The 18638-nt window shown below is 35.7% G+C and overlaps 1 protein-coding gene across 1 annotated transcript in view; it reads left to right on the top strand.

Annotated features, from left to right (window-relative positions):
- Positions 1–18638, top strand: part of LOC114056547 (potassium voltage-gated channel subfamily H member 8-like) — a 94159-nt gene that overhangs the window by 55338 nt on the left and 20183 nt on the right. The window contains exon 2 of the mRNA XM_027881833.1: positions 5892–6125. Coding sequence (XP_027737634.1) covers positions 5892–6125 — 234 coding nt within the window. The remainder of the gene's footprint in view (positions 1–5891; positions 6126–18638) is intronic.

Here is an 18638-nt window from a genome sequence, read left to right as displayed (position 1 = left end):
GTATTTCCTTCTGAGGAAAAGATGTAGGTGTATGCTTCTGCTAGTGGAGCTCAATTCTGAAGAACTTGAAAGCAGTCTCTGCTAAAAGCTCCTCTGCTTTAGTATAGTTCACCCATTACAATTGCACTGATTGTTTATTTGAAAGGTGCTTTTTGATCATAAATGAACAGTAGCAGCAGTGCTATTATTTCAACAAAGTCTTTCTCAGTCTTATATTGTAGAGTTCAGGTAGATGCAAATGATACTGGATTAGGAAAACAATAGGAACATACACAGAAATTTCTAATGGAAGAACAAATTTTTTTTCCTGTGTAAGACCCCAGGAGCCCATTTCATCATGAGGTTTATTATTGCTTCTATTTTTATTTCCTTTCACTCTGACAGAGTCTGGCTTTTTGGCGTGTTTTCTTCTAGGAATAGGTAATTTTATTGGTCATGAAGAAAGCTACAGTCATTATTCTAGTATTGACCTGATGCACTAAAGGTAATGAAAGCTGGGTTCAAGATCGTTAAACACTGAGTCTCTTAAGTGCCTTATGATCTGTGTTTATCAATAAGACTAGGGGATGATTTAGCTTCCAGATGCCCAAATTTTCCTTAGATACCTCTATGCTGAACTGCATTACATATTAACTCTTCTTGTAGCTATAAATATTGTACACAGTAAGGCATTCTCACTGTTAGACTAAATATTATTGTAAATACAAAGTGAAAGGTTGGTTTCTTAGCTGCTGAATTCAGAACTTTTCTACATAATAGGAATTATTTTTGTCAGTGCAGGTTAAATGGGAGCTATGCAGCTCACCCCTTGAGCTGAGTCCATAGGGCTAGGTACTTCAAATATCATTTTGTACTCTGAATTTGTAGCTATTACCCAATTTTATGAATATATTTCCTTTTAATGGAATGACTTGGCCAATTAAATCAATTATAAATGTTACAGTCGGTTACAGTGAGAGGTCTTTTGTTCATCAGTCCGTACTTGTAGTTTATAATGCAATAGTTTTACCTTTCACTGTACTACTGTAAATTCATTGGAATCTGAATTAATTTTTAGTGAAGGGTGGGAAGAAGTATCAACATAATCAGCTTCCTTTTTGACTTGGTTAGATTTAGATAAATCTTCACCTCACAGTAGTGACCCAGTCAACTGCACTGAGGTTTTTCATGAGGAACTTTAATATTTGGAAGTGTATGCATTATAAAAATCATCTTAATCTCAGATTCAGAGGATTTTATTTGGCAAAACAGTTTAAATTCTAATTAAATTCACTTGTATCTAAATGTGCCGACATAAATGTTTTCGTATGCTACTTTAATCATTCAATTAATCAGTAACCAGTAATCTTAACTGTTAATGTGGTCATGTTCTCTGTAACAGTAATTTGCATGTACATGCAATGAGACTTCTCTTGTTAAGTTGCCTGTGTGGGAACTGTGGAATCAAATCTCAGTGTAGCAAATCCTTTCATCCAGAAGAATTACAGACAATACAATCAATAGAGTAACTGTGTGAGTCACTTGCTTGATTAATGCAGCTTCTTTGATTGCTGCAGATTTTTTTTTCCTTTGTAGGACTTTTTTCTTCCCCTTTAGTTCATAAATAATTTAATATTTAAAATTAGATGGTGGTTGGCTTTGCTCAGTTGCACAAGAAGTGAGATAGGTGTTCTCTTCCTGAAACCATCTGGACTTTGATTGAAAAGAACTGTTAAAAAAACTGGAGAAGCACAATGATGGGATTTATAGCAAATACAGCTACAGTATTAAAGCAAAATCCTTTTGTCATTTTTTGCTAGATATGACAGATTTAATAAAGGAGCGCAGAATATAAATGTAACACGGTGTCCTTACAAACAGATAAATTGTGTGCATTAATTAGGAGAAAGAGTATTATGTAAAGACTTTTTCTTTATCTCAACTCTGAAACTCCGTCATGGGATGATTAACAAACATGATTCTCTGTATCAGATGGCATGCGATATAAATATCTTCTGTTTCTTTGGTTATAATTTTTGGCTATCAGATCATTGAAACCAGGTAACGATGTGTAAGTCTGTGATTGAAGGTGTATTTAGCATGGCTCTGGTTCATCTTGTCAGATCGTGTCTGACTTTGCGTTGTGTTTCTGGCAGAGGTTACTGGAAGCCATGTGAGTCTTCTGTTGTTCAATATCCTGTCCTCTCCAGTATGTCCTATTTCCAAAATGAATGCAGGCATTCAAGCTCTCAATATTCTTCCTTCCAACTTTCATGTGAAAAACTAATTTGATCTTTATAGAAAACTAGCTTAAAGTAAAATAATCACAGTTGAAAGAAATTTGCTTTTAGATTGTGCTGACTAGTTATGGACCTGTCATATTCACCCATCTCTGCTGACTTGCTGCTAAAGGAAAACCTTGTGAACGTTGTTGGATATTTTTGTGTCTAGGCTTCTTGTCCCATCTTAACACATTTAAATCCTCCTTTATACATCACGTGCTGACCTGAACACAGAACCATGTAATTTTATCAAAAGTTAATATACAAGTATGTAATTTGAATATTTTTATTTCTTTTGCACAGTATTATAGCACTTAATTTCTGAGCTGAAAAGTGCTAATACAGTTTTGTCCAAATCTGTACTTTCTTACGCATTTCTATTCTGTTGTTCCAAATTCCCTTAGTCCTAAATAGTCCTAAAGCCTCAAGGTTACATCTTTCTCAAGAGATAAGTATTTAGCTTTAATGTATTTTCTTATCTAAAAAAAAAAAAAAAAAAATTAAAAAATTATCTATCAATAATCAAGTATTGTCTCCTGATGAAGCAACCCAAATAAAATACCTTAATATTCAGGCCAATGTGCTGAAAAAATAATTTGTAACTGAAGAACTTCTATATTATTATGGAAGTGTTCAATCTACACACAAACATATGCCAAAATATACAGACTGATAGGTTTGTATCACTCATTGCAACTTGCCTACTGTAAGTTCAAAGATAATCAAACGTGTTGTCTTCCAGTCCATAGATTTCTAGCAAATTATTCTAAAGATGTCATTTTTCTTACTTTATATTTTAAGATCTAGCTAGCTGTCATTGAAGATCAGGGAATTAAATGCTGTGTTTGTTATTTATGTAACACTGGAGCCATTTCTCCCTAATGGCAGAAATTTTACCCTCAGTACTTGTTTTTGGAAATATTTTATTGTGCTTTACATGCACAAGTAATAGCAAGTGATATTAAGGAATTCAAGCTATGAAAATAAATTAAAGAAGTAAATAAACTTTTAAGCAGAATATTTTAAGATATGAAGTTTCTAAAAATTTTGCTTTATGTAATAAGTAAATGTTAATTATCACTTAGTAAATATTACTGAAGAATTTGATGATATGTGTAATTATTGGACATCATGTTTCTTGATCCTTTAGTATTACAAGAAATTTTTCTATAAGTTATCTATATATGTCCCTTAGTGTACTAATTTGGGATTACAGGTGCATCTCTCATAATTATGTTTGAACTTCAAGCTCAGTAAAAACAGAAAATATTGCATTTTTCTGATACTGATACTTTGCTGTTGTATACAAAAATTTCAGTAAAATTAGGCTTACAAGCCTTATCAGGAATCTGCTGATGTTAAGAGGAAGATTGCCTCTTATTATAGCTTGCACTGGATTGGTATTTAGAAGTAAACAGATTTCTTCTATCAATGTTAAAGTAATCAATAGTATTCGGGGTTTATTTTGGTCTAAATGTCAATAGAGTTTGGCCACCTTAAGTTTTTCATAAAACGATGATATGCTTGGTAGGCTCCAGTGTATTCCTGTTCATAATGATATTCAAACATTACTGCACATCATCTCTATCTTTTCTGTCATTTCGGTGTTCCATATTCTGCTTCTTGAAATTCATAACAATTAGAATTTGGGGAAAAAAAAAAAACCAACAGCAATCTTTACATCACATAATTGTATCTTAAACAATAGGAAACCCAGAAGTAAATTAATTTGATAGCTACAGATGCATTTAGTATGTGTGTCTTGCAGTGTAACACTGTCATTATGTACTGCAAGCATATGATTTTAATTCTTTTGGCAGTGTGGGGATTTAGTTTTGTGTTGACAGGGGAAGCAGCATGTTAGTGCATGAATGGTAATGATACTTATTCCCTAGTTAGGCAAATAAAAATGACAGGCTAAGTCAAGCACTGCACTGAACCAGAATGCATTATTAAAACACATTATTTGGTGAATGCAAAAACTCTGCCTTAACATACCAATCATTTATTGAAAGACTTTAATTAAATTTAATCAAAATGTGGGTAACTGAAAGAAAGTCTTGAGAGCAAATTGATCATTTCATAAATCTCAAGTGTCTTTAAAATACTGAAATCTTAGCAGTATAAGTCATAGTATCTTATCCTTTGAGTAATTAAAGAGTAACCTAGCTGAAGTTGTTGGAATTCCACAGATGTAGAAGTTTTGTGACAGTTCAGACTGAAAAGCAGACCTATTTTTCCTCTAATTTACTTTATGAATTCTGTCCCTCCCTTCCCAATCATGAATAATATATCCCTGTACGGGGTTTAGGCATATAAACCTAAGTTTTCCATTAAAATAGTTCATTATTTTTCTCTTTTTTGAATATTTATCAAGGGATTATGGGTTAGTTAATAGTATTTCCTCCTAATACATACACATGAATCTACATGCACATATGTCTGAAAAATGAGAGGTATCTGTCTTGGGACTAGACTCTCTAAGTTTCTGCTAGCAAGCTGTAAGATAAACATTCCTTAACAAGCAATAGGCAAAAAATAGTCTTTCCTTCCTCAATGTCAAATTTAGACAGATTCCTCCCATAATTTTTTTTTTTTTTTTTCACTTCAAGATAAGGAAGCATACAAGCCAAAAAAACCTGTATTAGGAGTTTTATCTGGAAAGAGTCTCCCTGATAACTGAAAAAGACTAAGTGCTAGAGCTGTTAACATAAGATGAAGATGAAGGTCTGAGGCACAAAACCTCCAAGGACATTTTCAGCAAGGGATGGGAATGAGCTACTAGGCTGCCAATAGGTTCAGTTATTAGATTTGCCAAATATTTGAAATCAAATTGGAACACTGCATTTTGTTGCCTGATGTCCACACCAATATACTATTCTTGAATGGATCATACGTGATAATTGCAGCTTAAACTCACTGAAAATTTACAAAGAGCATTAAGTGTAACAGAATGGTGAATCTTTTATGTGCCTGGTTCAGACAGGAGAGGTATGGTGGGGCTCTGGAAGACAGCTGACTAATTTTAGATGAAATTTTTTTTTTTTAAAGAAAAAAAAAAAGAGAGAGAGAGAGAGAAAAGACAAACAATACCCATGCAGCCTGGAATGTCCCTCAACTGTACTTTTAAGGATTCCCTTACAAAACTATACAGAAGAAATTAGTTTGAGTGTTGATAAAGGTCAACATAAGCTTATCAAGAGCATAGAGAGATTCTCCTTTTATGATATTGCTGTGTCTGTTCAGACTCCAGAGTAGTCTGAATGGCAGCATAACATAATGTTTCAAATTTTTTCAAAACTTAGATGTTTGTCACCAGTCAAGTGGTTGTTGTAATGTACTGACATCTATCTCAGAGTTAGTTACCATAAAGTATGCCATGAGGATGTGGTGAGGAAAGCTGTACCAAGCCATGAAGAACCATCATATGAAGGTGATCTGTGGACTATGAGACTTGATTTCATTCCAGAGTAACAAGTAGATTCTTGTTTGCAGACGACTGGGACTCTTTTTAAATGTATGTCCAGTTGTGCCACCTTCTTATGAAGCTAAAAGTATTGAGGAAGTATTATGTCAAATGGTGTAGAATTTAGACTGTAATTCATGTTTTACTTTTGTGTTCCTCTACAGATAGTAACTTCATCCTTGCAAATGCTCAGGTGGCTAAGGGATTCCCCATAGTTTACTGCTCAGATGGCTTCTGTGAGCTTGCTGGGTTTGCACGGACTGAAGTCATGCAGAAGAGCTGCAGCTGCAAATTTTTACTTGGTGCTGAAACAAATGAGCAGATGATTCTTCAAATTGAGAAATCATTGGAGGAAAAGATAGAATTCAAAGGAGAAATCATGTTCTATAAGAAGAATGGTAAGTCCTTCTTTCCTGTTTTGTTAGTCCTAAAGAATAAAACTTAGTATTAATACATATAATATACAATATTCATTTCTAAGTAATGATTTTGTGTGTCTACCATTAGACCTACAAGAATAGATTTCAATAAATACAGTTGAGTACACATTGAGACTATGTTTATATTAGTGTTATTGATTTTATATATTACAAATTTTATATATTACAAGTTACAAGAAGAAATTCAGTCTCCTAAACTGCATGGTGAGACACTGTTATCTGCACTCAGTATGACACTGCATTTTCTAATTTTTCTTATATTGAAGTTCTTACTCCTTATTGCTGAAGCTGCAATCAAAATATTTATCTTCACCTTAAGGTAGACAGGCTACGTAAAATTTTCAGTCCCCTCAGTTTAGGAAGGATATTGAGGTGCTGGAGCTGGTCCAGAGAAGAGCAACCAGGCTGGTGAAGGGACTTGAGCACAAGTCCTATGAGGAGAGGCTGAGGGAGCTGGGGTTGTTTAGTCTGGAGAAGAGGAGGCTCAGGGGAGACCTCATCACTCTCTCCAACTCCCTGAGAGGAGGTTGTAGCCAGGTGGGGCCTGGTCTCTTCTCCCAGGCAACCAGCAGTAAGACAAGAGAACATGGTCTTAAGCTGTGCCAGGGGAGGTTTAGGTTGGATATTAGGAAGAAATTCTTTAGAGAGAGGGTAATCAAGCATTGGAATGGGCTGCCCAGAGAAGTGCTGGATTCATTATCCCTGGAGGTTTTTAAGATAAGACTGGATGTGACACTTAGTGCCATGGTCTAGTAACCACAGTGCTGGTGGATCAAGGGTTGGACTTGGTCTCAGAGGTCCTTTCCAGCCTGGCTGATTCTACGATTCTATGCTTCTAAGATTTCAAGTTGCTCCACCAAAGCTTTTGCTTCTGTGATAAGGTATTCGTAAGGACAATGTCATAGTCAAGATGCATAAACCATGAAGACAGCAGCCCACGATGCACACTTACCATATTCTTTCATTTATACCAGGCTCCTTCATTGTACTTGTTCCATATATTCCTATTTTCATATTTGTGTGGTCTTCAAACAAGAGCGACCAATTGTGAGACACTGACAGGGCTTCAAGCATCCTAGTGTCATAGGAGCCTTCACCTGTGCTTAATGACCCATGGGCTCAATTAATCCACAGGTGTTGAGTATCATCTTCTGTTTTGCTATAGGACGAGTTTCTAGGCATATGTTTAGACCATGTTTTACTCATAAATTCTCCTGTCTTTACTAATGAAACATTTTCTCTTCAAATATTATTACTATTATATTAAATGCTTTAAAAACTTTCTTTCTAAAAGTAATAACAATGTAGTGATAAGACAGTGATGTAGAGTGTTAGGAGAAGGCAGCTTCAGTGTCTCTAACACAAAAAGGAGAAATGTTACTTAGTTGACTTGCATCCATGACCACTGCTCTTCATAGTATGAAAGTTTGAAGTTATTTTGGAAGATCCTGCTAAATGCTTTCTCATCTTGTCTTTTTGGGGAGACTTGGGGGTAGGGAAGGGTGTTTGTTATTGGTTTTTTAACATAGTTCCTTGAAATTGTTTCATGAAGGTCACTCAAGAAAGTAGCTCCAATTTGTAAAACACACCTGAATATAGGATGAAAATGGTCCTTGTCTGGGAGGATAAGAGCTGATTTTCTCCAGTATTGTATAGAGATAACTTTGGTGAGAAGAGATTTCAATGTTTGTAAATTAAAGAAGTAAAGCTAACACATTCATTTCACTGTCTTCATCCTGAATGATAAATTGTGATTCCTTTACATTGTAAAAGGGTGCTTTGAACCTATAATACATATGATTAATACAGGCAGAAGGAGATTGCAGGTCAATTTGCTTATCAGTGAACTAGCTGAACCATAGATGAATAGATAAAGAGAAATTGTTGAGGCTAAAAGAATTCCCACAAACCATCCTACTTACATCCTTGTGTATAATTTGACTGGAAGCCATTCCAATACATTTTCTGAATAGGAATAAATTTCCCAGACTGCCTATTATATTTTTCATTTTCATGTATTTCTGTACCACTGGGAAACAGAAATGAATAGGTATTAAAATAACATGAGAATGTTTTCATATAAAAGCAAAATTTATCTTAAAAAATAGTCTCAGTTTTTCAACAGAGCCACAAAATGTAGGCTCCAAATTTGGTAAATCATCCATCTTAGCTAAATGTTTTGTGTTTGGGTTGTTGTGGGTTTTATTCAGAATAAAAATTGAACTTCTGAAGCTGTTAAACTTATTCAAATTTGTCAGAAAAGAGAGAAGAATAAAAAAAGGTGTCTTTGTTGCAGAAAAACATTTTAAGAATATTTTAAGACATAAGAACTTTGGGGATAATACCCCAGAAATTACTGTATGGATAAATTCTGGCTTACCCGATATTGAAAATAATCGTAATTTGGGCTGGTGCCTACTGTAATTCCAGGAAGTAGGTGGGAGACAAATAACTAGCAATGTCTAGTTATCATAGGGTCACATTTCAGTGTCCTGGTAGGACTTCAGGGTGTCAGAGTGGAACTACATATCTGGCTTTAGTCTGCTATTTAGTGCAGCCTTCCTCTGTGGCCTAACTGCAAGACCAAATGAACTCTTTCAGGGCTAACTTCAGGGATAGAAGTTCAGCTTCAGAGATAATTTTGAGCTCATGGATCTCCCTCGGAATACTTCTAAAAGCTTAATAGTTAGTACTATATTATGATAAGAAAGTACTCTGAGGGAAGTGGATGTGTGAACACAATAACTTAGTCTTCATTTTTTTCTGGCTTTGATCTAAAATGTAGATCATATATGTCTCATTTTTTGGGACAGAAATTCAGGCTTACAAAACTGAATAGGTATTGATTCCTTAATTACAATATTTTTCAGTATTTTGAGTTTGATTTAAACTTAGTTTAAAGCTGATTCAGTTTTTATCATTAAATTAGGCTGTTAATTCTAAACAAGTAGTGATCCAAGCTCTTACTAGTTTGATCTGAATTTAGTAAACTTGAATACAGGGCCTTTCACAGTTATTTGACTGTCATTTAATAATTCACATAGCACCTCTGCTCAGTAATTGTTAGTTAAAGGAATGATTGTTATAACTAAAGCAATCCCAGCAATTCATATGCAATTTTATAAAAATTCCAGACTGCTCTGAGCTGACACTGCAGCAAGAGTGGTGTTCAAGGAGGTGGGTAGGAAGCTGAGTAAAATGGGTTACCTTTGTGTGGGATGAACTGCAGTATTTTGTTACTTGTGTTTGGATCTCATCAGGATCTTAAGCAGTTGTTCTCTCACCAGTCCTTCTGGAATGACTTGAAGTGGGTAGGAACTTTTTTCTATATGTGTTCTCCTTTTGGAATCTTAGTGAATTCTTAGAATAAAGTAAACTGGTTGCTTATCCTTGATATTTTCTGCCATGTTAGCACAGAGAAGTATTAGAACTATTGCAACAGAAACAGCAGCTTCAGAGAGAGATGTCTTTTGAAAACTGGAGTCAAAATACACTTTTCATCATAGTTTCAGAATTTATTTTGGTTCCTCAGTCAGTTTCTTGCTTTTTATTTGACAGAGCTATATTAGTTCCTTGAACACAAACAGAAAAGGAAAATATTAAAAAACAAGGAATTTTATGATTGTTGTCTTCTTCAGAAAGTTTTAAAATTATATTGCTTAGGAGCTGATTTTTTAACTTTTTTTTTTTTCTGTTACTATTTCTACATTTTCTTTAAAACATCTGCAACGAATTAAGTTGTCAGTTATGAAAATGGAAATGCAAATTAACCTTTTGAAATTCAAGTGAATTGTGAAAAAAACGCTCCCTCCCTGAATCTCTTTTTTAGAACAATCTAAAAGCAGTTGGGCACAATGCTGAGGAACTACACTTAGACAAACCCTTCTTTTTCTCCCTGGACCACTTCAGAAGTTTATCAATAGCAATTGCAGGTATTCAAATGAGGTTTTTACATTCCCTCTAACTGAAATACAATTAAGGAGCACTGTGGATTTTTTCCTTTTCTGTTACATCCTAAAATAATTTCACAGTAAGCCCTGTAATCACTGACTTAGCCCAGTCTAAGCTCTCAATCTTCAGCTGCTGAGAAGGTCATACCTTGGGTCCCTTATGACCAATCAGACTAATTTTCTATGTCTCAAAATTAAATTTGTGTTGTTTTAAATGAGGTTTGTGCTTACAAACAACCTTTTAAAACCTATAGGAGTCCCACAACCTTCCTTAATTGAAAAGCGATTGGCCTCTTTCTGTGCATGTGCAAGTTGTATGAAACACAATATAATCAGTAATGACCACTTCTGATTTATGGGTGTTTGAGAGAATTCGCTGTGCTGTCCACCATATCTGTACACCCCAGAAAAAAGGCTACTTGCATAAGAGCTTGTGCACAATTAAAAATCCCTGCTGTAAGAGGACTGCAGCAAGTGGGTGTTGCTGGAACCATCAATATAAGTTGCCTTCAGAATTTTCTGCAAGTAGACTTTGCTTTATCTGTGATAAACCACAAGGACTCAAGGGACACTGTCATCTTCTATGTGTAAATTGACTTAAACACTTTCTGGGTTATGTCTTAGGCATGTGCCTTGTAGTTCTTGGCCACTAAAGATTTGGTAAGCAAATTGTAAGGTCAGGAATATGCAATATATGTAGTTTCTGTATTTATTTATTTATTTATTTATTTATTTTACGAGTCAGTAAGATTAAATCAAGATATTTTGTCTCCTCTCATCACTGCATGAGAGTATGTGTTTTAGTAAGTCTGTATCCTTATCTGGAAGGTCAGGATTAAGATATTCTTTCAGATGGGTGGAATATGAGTAGAGAAAGGGTGAAAGAGCCCCTTGCTGAGTTACTGCATTCATCAGGCCAAAAGCCACTTGAAGTCCAGGTGTAACAATGTTCTCATGTGGATGCAATGACAATCCTAGGCCATGAGACATCATAAATTTCCTCTGCCATGGCTGCAGTTGAATAATGTGGCTAGAGGATAGCAAAGGCTCCATAACATTGCTTGTGTTTAATGCACTGCTTGTGTTAAGCAAACAGAAAGGCTTTTTTTTAGGGGATGAGTTCAATATTATTTAAAATTATGGAACATTTAATTAATTACAAAGAAATTGAAGGAAAATTAATTGCCTTTGAAACGAAAGAAAATTGAGGTTTCTTCAAGCATCTCTTCTCTACACAAAGTATTTTTCTTATTGCAGAAATGGTATTCGTTCTTTCCAACAAGTAGTTTAAAAACATACTTTTAATGGTTTTAAATACAAAAATATCCTATAGCATTTTGAAACATTGAGTTGTATGGTACCAGTTTAACATTAACTGACTCCCTGCTTAAACCATCTCCTGAAATGTCTTTGGGAAATGTTAAGCTCAACAGTTAGAGAAGAGGAAATTACTGGAATTTTCTAACTGTTAAAAAAATATTTCCATAGAGAGACATCAATTTTCTAGTGACATCTAGTTACTAAATGTAGAGGAAGCCCCTTGACAAGTTGCTTGGCAGAGTAGTTCATAACAGTGTGGCCTCACTGCTGCTTCACTGCTTCTCTGCCTTAAAAATTTGGCCTAAAAAAAAAGCTAAAATGCTTTTTTGGTAGGCTTGCTCACACTATCTAAATTATAGTACAAAATATAGGAGGAGGGAAATAGAAAGAGCAAGCAACACTGAAAAATTAATCTGAAGGTAATAACTAATTGCAGTTACCTGAGCCGTAAAAAATAATTTGTAACTTTATAAAACGAGACTTCTTTTTTTCTTCTTTTCTTTTTCTTCTTTTTTCCCCCTCTTCCCTCCCCCTCCCACCCTTTTCCCCTTTCTTCTTGTTCTTTTTCTGTTCACCCTTTCATATAGCTCATTAAGCATCAGGAAGTTTCACTGATTTGGGGAAGTCTTCCTCTTTAAAAGGCAATATAGGATATAGACAGAATAGAGACAGAAGGCATGTCCTTGTTTTCCTCTATTTCACAGAAGAGAGAATTTTTGGCTTTTTTTCTCTCCAAACACCTCATTTGATTGACCCATGGCTTCTGATGAAAAGTAACATGTAGCCTTGAAGTGTCTTGATGTTTTAGAGACAGTCCCAGCTTTTGCAGCAGAAGAGGAAAATGAGGCAGACTTCTGATGCTCTGGAGAGCCCTGGCCTTAACTCTACAGGGCCTTGGGTGGAGCAGTCAGCAAAAGCCTGAGAGAAGACAAAACAAGGGGATGAATTTCAGTTAGAAGGAAAAAACAAAACAGTAAGATCCCCCGTGTGCAGCATGATCTAAACCATCTGGGATCTTTTTCTATAATTTAATGAGACTTCAACTAGACTGCTGCTTACTGACAGTGCTGATATTTTGTTCTGATGGCATTCACAGCGACATTGGCTAATAGCTTCTTTCAATAGCAACATGATGTATTAAAAGCATAATTCAGTGAGAAAAGACTTGTTCTCCTAGAACCACACTGATAAGTAAATAAATCTGTCTGAAAGTTTATTACGTTTCTACAAAGTGATGTCCTTCATTGCTTACAGATGCTTTCCAATTAGTGTTTCCACATGGGCACCCTGGGCTTCCAGCTGCACCTACTATAAATGGCTGTTAGTAATGCTGTACGCTCTTGTCTAGTTTTGAGAAGATATTTCATTATGCTGCTTTTTACACATCCGTTTTTAGGAAGAAAGGTAGGTATTTATTTTGCAGTGAGATGTTTGTACGACATCAGACCAGCCACTCTTCTCTTCAAATTATCTCAAGATTTTATGGCCACGCTAAGTCTGCTGATAGGTTACCTTTTATTTTTATGATCTTTAAATCAAGCTTTAGCTAAAAGCTGACCCCATGCTTCACCATGAGTTAGGCTGTTCTTCAGACAAAGAAAGTTCAAAGTACTATTTTTCCTGATGATTACCTGCCTCCCTTCTGCTGATGTTTCCTTATTTTGTCCACAATCCCCAAATCCACGTACTGGATCACTATGCAGACTACTTGCCACCTCCTGTGATGACAGTTGCAGTGGGTTCTTGCAGTAGTTTTTTGGAAGAGTGGTAGGAGGCTCGTGTTAGCACTGTCTATTGAATCCTCTCACTGATTTGGCTAGGGAATTGCAAAGGCAGTTTGATTTTATAGAGCAGTTAAATAACTAGAAGGTTAAAACCTACTGCTTTCCTACTGGTGGGGTTACTATAATTTGTTTCATTGGGCAGGCTCAGAGTCTGCTTACAGCATACGCTTACATGGATTTGGGAGAAATTGGGAAGAATAATCCTCTCTACAAAGCTATATAAATGCTCAGTGTGTGTTTCAAAACCCTTCTGTACAAAAAACATGAACCCAAAGGATGGAATTATCAATCCAGATCCATGACTTGACTCCTTCTCAAGTTTCAACTCTAGCCCCTTCATTTCAGAAAGGTGCCAGAGGATAGCATGTCAAATACGAGTTATAGTTCTTGAACGATGGCCTCAGCAGAAAAATCCTCAAACTTGCTGGAAACTGCTGATTAATATTAGCATATAAAACTGAAATAATAGACAGGGACTATAGAGGCACTGATATTTTCATTAAACAAAATATTCTCTGACCTAACCTTGTGAAAAAAGCAGTGGAAAATAAATGATCAGTTTCTAAAATGGAGCCCTTCAATGTAAGTGGATGAGTGAGCAGCAGAATCCCCACTTTCTCCATGTTGTATCTTTTGAAATCTATATGAATAAGCATCAGGATGCAGCCAACACCTCTTCCAGTGCTGGAGACCTCCTATTCTGCAGACCCCAGGCCTTCTGTTTCTAGGGGCTGCCACTGCCAGAGGAACCAGAATCAGAGTCACAAAAATATTTTGTATGAAGATATTATTGTTTATATTTTTATCATTTGTGTTTTCCAACTGCAAAACCTGAAATTTTTCTTTATAAGGGTAGTGGTCTGTTTTTGGTATTGCTGTGTTTTTGCTCACAGGAAATTTCATGTCATCTTCAAGGCTTCTTTTTTAAGATAATAAAATAATGAAGTTTAAAGCAAAATAATGTCATTTGAAAACATGACTGTGTTTAGATGAATATGTGCTACAACTGCTCCTGATGTCAAAATATCAACCATAACTTCAACATAAGTACATGTTTTTTCATATATATATAGAGAGAGAGAGAATAGATATGTAAATATATATACACACACATACATACATGTCTATGAGAGATCATCCTGCTTTAAGAAAATTTCTTGCTTTGTTTTCAAAAGTACATTCCTCAGTAGACTGAGAAATTGTATTTACTACTGTGATTACATCTACATGTTGGCTCTAGATGTCCAAAAGCAGTAATGACCATAGTTTATAAACACAGTTTTAACAACAGATTTCAAAAATACAATATCAAGGGAAAGCAAACTGGGCTTATTTGGGGATTGCTCAACTGAAAGCAATGAAGTAAAGACTAGACTGCTCAGGAAGGACTGAGCTGACTATTTCTGAAACAGTCCATATTGAAGAAACTGTATTTTGGTTTGTTTTGTGTTACTTTTTCTGGTTTTGTTGGGTTATTTTTCTTTTTAGCTATAGATACTGTATATTTGTTTATATAAACAGACTCTCAATCAGTACTTTCCCAGGAGTTAGTTGACAAATGCTGAATGCCCTGTACTACTATAACTCTGACAAAGTAATGATCATTGGAGGTGGAGGGAAAGTAAGTTGCAGGCTGATAATATTTATGAGTCTGCCCTGAAGCTTTTCGCTTTCAAACATAATGTATTTCACTGAGTTAACAGAGCTTTTAGATAATGCTGTGTATTTTGCTAATTGTTTAAACTGCAACCCAGTAAATTTATTCCATCAGGGAAGTATTTATCTCCTTAAATGCAGGTGTTTTTTTCTAATCTGGATGGAGATAGGAAAAGGAAATTAGAGCAGACAAAAAAAGTATTACACATAAGGTTAATGTATGCTATATAGCATTAACAGGTATTGCTTAGTTCTCTGCTTTTGTTCAGTGAAAACTCAGTGTAACTAGAGGATTTTGAAATGGTTTCATTAAGTAAGAAAGATAGTGGAGCTAGATAAGCAGAGACAAAAAAGCTGAGTAAACAAAACTGAAATGTAGATGTGCTGGAGCTCATAAATTAGCTTTCGTAAAACGTGTACTGCGGACTGCAGCTGTTACATACAAAAAATGTAAAGAACACTAAGGCTGGAAAAGGCATGCACTCAAACTAGGACCTGCCATGACACAGGTAGTCTGTGTCCACAGGGTGATAAATGGAAACTTTCAGGTGGTGAATTAAGCCTCTCTCTGCTTAACACTGGCAGCTTGCAGGAGAGGGAAGGATAGACGAATGCTCTGCTGAAAAGCATCTCCTCTTAAAACATCATTTCTCTCTCTTCCTCTCTCCATCATGGCAGTGATGACATGATGAGCACGTCCAAAAAGTTGGTTATGCTAGGCAAGATGAGGCATATGGCATATGAAGCACTGAGCTACCTGGCAGTAGAAGAAATAGAGCATAGATTGAAGCTGGGTACAGAAAAGGCTGGGAAGACATGGAGGAGGGGATTTGCACATCTCTAATAGATTTTAATAATTGTACATGGTGTTCCATAGGCTATATAGAGGGTTGTAAAGCTATTTGTAACAAGTTTTAAATCAACTCCACAAGATTATTACTTTCCTTCTTATTCATGCTGAAATAAATGTTTTACTTTGTTATTAAAGTATTTTACTATCATAGAATCATCTCCTTTCAGGTATCAAATTATTGAGATACAACTATCTTCTGGTTTAAGATGTAAATACATTTTTAATGGATCCATTTTGGATTCATTAATAGATTATAAATCCATTTTGGAATGAATTTACATTGACTGTTAAAACTTGTAGGGAGTCTTACTTCCACGATATAAGCATGATCTGGTGGCCACACTGAACTTGGGGAAACAAGTTCTTGAGCCGTCTTTACTACTTCTGTGAAAATGTTCTGTTCCCATATAAGTTAGTTGCATGCTAGCCCATACATGTTCTTAGTTTTGCAATAATTTCAGATCAAAGAGTGTCACCAGGGTATAGCACACAGGCTGGCACCTGCAATAGCAGAATTCAAAGAAAAAAATTATAGATTTTTGTTAACACGTACATTTGATTTCTGCAGAGATGATGGAGAAGAACGAGGCGCTAATTTGCTTAAAGCAGAAGAACCTTTCATTTACTGTGTTAGTTGATGATTGTTGAAGTTGTGTTATTTACAAGAGAGAAAGTACTTTCTTATAGCTATACTTTTTCTTTCAGTTCCTTTCAGCTCCTAGTTCAGTTGCAATTTTTGTAAGCATTGTTTTCTCTTTGCACTTTGCTCCCCTCAACAAAATGTTGACATCTTGTCAGAACTACATAACTTTCAAAATGAAATGTTATCACTGATGCTGGGAATCTTTGGCTAAGCTAATGAAAGGGAGAGTTTGGTTTCCTCAGGCAAAGTCTTTGGCATCCTGATCTGTCAGTCATGAAGTGCACACTTTCTGTGATGGAAAAGAGGAGATGATCAGGCTAAAACTTCTCTGGCACTATGATGTATCCAGCAGCAGGTTTACTTTGCTAACAATTCATAACTCTGCCAATGAGACAGTGTTGTAATAGTGCAGATTGAGCATCGACACTGTTGGTGAGTTATTACAGCTATCTACAAAAAAATATTTTTATCTTCGTCTCCTACATAACTAATCTCTGGAAACAGGGTGGTGTGTTTTAATAGTTTTCTTTAAGGCTTGATTTGCCTCTCCTTAAAAGAGCATTTAGTTTACTAAGTCTCCTACTGAAACATAGAGAAAGGTTCCAGATTTATATGTCTTGTGCAGCCTAATTCTGCACTCTTATGCATATATATCTGATGATAACTATTCCTTAAAAAGCTATTGATTTCTGCCACATGACTTGTATATCTAATATGCAAAATATTTAAACTTTTTTTCTTCAGTTAATCAGGTTCACAGTCTAGAAAACATTTCATTTAGTTAGTCTGGCATGTTATACACAGATGCAGAGCTTCACAAAGGAGCTCAGCGGTTTAATCCCTCTTTCTTTCATCACAGAGAAGTGGAAATAAATCACAGAAATTTGTGCATTTGGTATTTCCGGTCCTTGAGGGATAGAAGGGACAGGATAAGCTGGATCAGTGTCTGTCTGGAGAGTAGTGTGGCAAGAAAAGTCCTGAGTAATTGATGGTCTGCCATTGGATATAACATATGGGAAAAAAAAAACAAAAGTCTTCAGCTTTTTTTCCTGGACAAAACTACTCGCAAACTGTCAAGAGCAAAAGGAGACCATAGCTTTGCATGAGTATCACTCATTCCAAGTAATTCATAGGAATATGTATGGCTAAGAAAGAACTCACTACTCAATTAAAATTTTGACAAGATGAGTGCAGAATTTAATTATTTTGTTAAAGAATTATATTAACTTGCTGCCCATAATCCCATTCCATATCTATATTGCAATACCTATGCAATATTTCTCTATAATACCGAAAAAGCTACCAAGATTTTTCCATCCTGAGCCATTCCACTGGGCTCTGTCTGGGGTGGGCATGACTGAAGATTGAGTATTTTCATACGGTGAGTGCACATATCTTATCAGTAGAGCTAATGGTCTCAGTCTGTTCCTTGGTTTAAGCAGGCCTTATTTTCTAGTAAATGGAATGCTTGGCTCTGAAAGCTATTGGCATTCTAATGGCAGGGTTTTGTATAAAACCTCCCTTTTAAATTCCTTAGTCTGTTGACCTTTGTTTTCATTTCAGTCTGAGGACAGACTTCTAGCTGTCAAAGCGAGGAAAGATAGAAAGGGTGGTTGAGAGAGTGACCATAAAGCACTCTCTTTTTTTTATGTATATATGAAAGGTGGACTATAGCCAAATTGCCTTGTGATAAGATTATGCTTCATTTGGTCTCTATTCTCCTTCCCCATGATGTGCTTATATAAGCCTTGAGGTTGTTAAAACATATTTTGACCCCTCACTTCATAATGCAAGAGAAAGATTAGACTCTTTCTTCAAGAGCGGTGGCCTGAAGCAATGAAGAGAGTCTGTAAATAAATAAACCTTGAAGAGAAATTTCTTTGATAGACGACTCTTGACAATATAGAAAACCTTTGTATGCACCATCTGAAGCAGGGAAGGAATTTCTGTCTCACAGATGAGTGCATTCAAAAGAACTGTAACAAAATAGGGTACTACTTTTTTTGATGAGAAAGTTCTGGTTTTGGCTTACAGAATTATATGATGCTGGCTTTCAGTAAAAGCTAAGTAATAGATTGCATTGGATCAGTATATTTTTCCAAGAATGCTCCTCAATAATGAAACTACTCTTCTGTTTTTGACAGAATGCAACCTTATATTGAGCTAGTCCTCACCTAAAACAGATCATCTCTAGTCTTGAAGAGTATCTCATATTCATTTCCTCCTTTCAGAGTAAGGGGGGGGGGGGGGGGGGGGGGGGGGGGG

The sequence above is a fragment of the Empidonax traillii genome, unplaced genomic scaffold, assembly GCF_003031625.1.
Source record: "Empidonax traillii isolate 1590-97213 ecotype Southwest subspecies unplaced genomic scaffold, ASM303162v1 scaffold96:size1206935, whole genome shotgun sequence".
NCBI lineage: Eukaryota > Metazoa > Chordata > Aves > Passeriformes > Tyrannidae > Empidonax > Empidonax traillii.
Note: the sequence above shows the minus strand (reverse complement) of the source record. Positions and strands in the feature narration are given on the sequence as shown.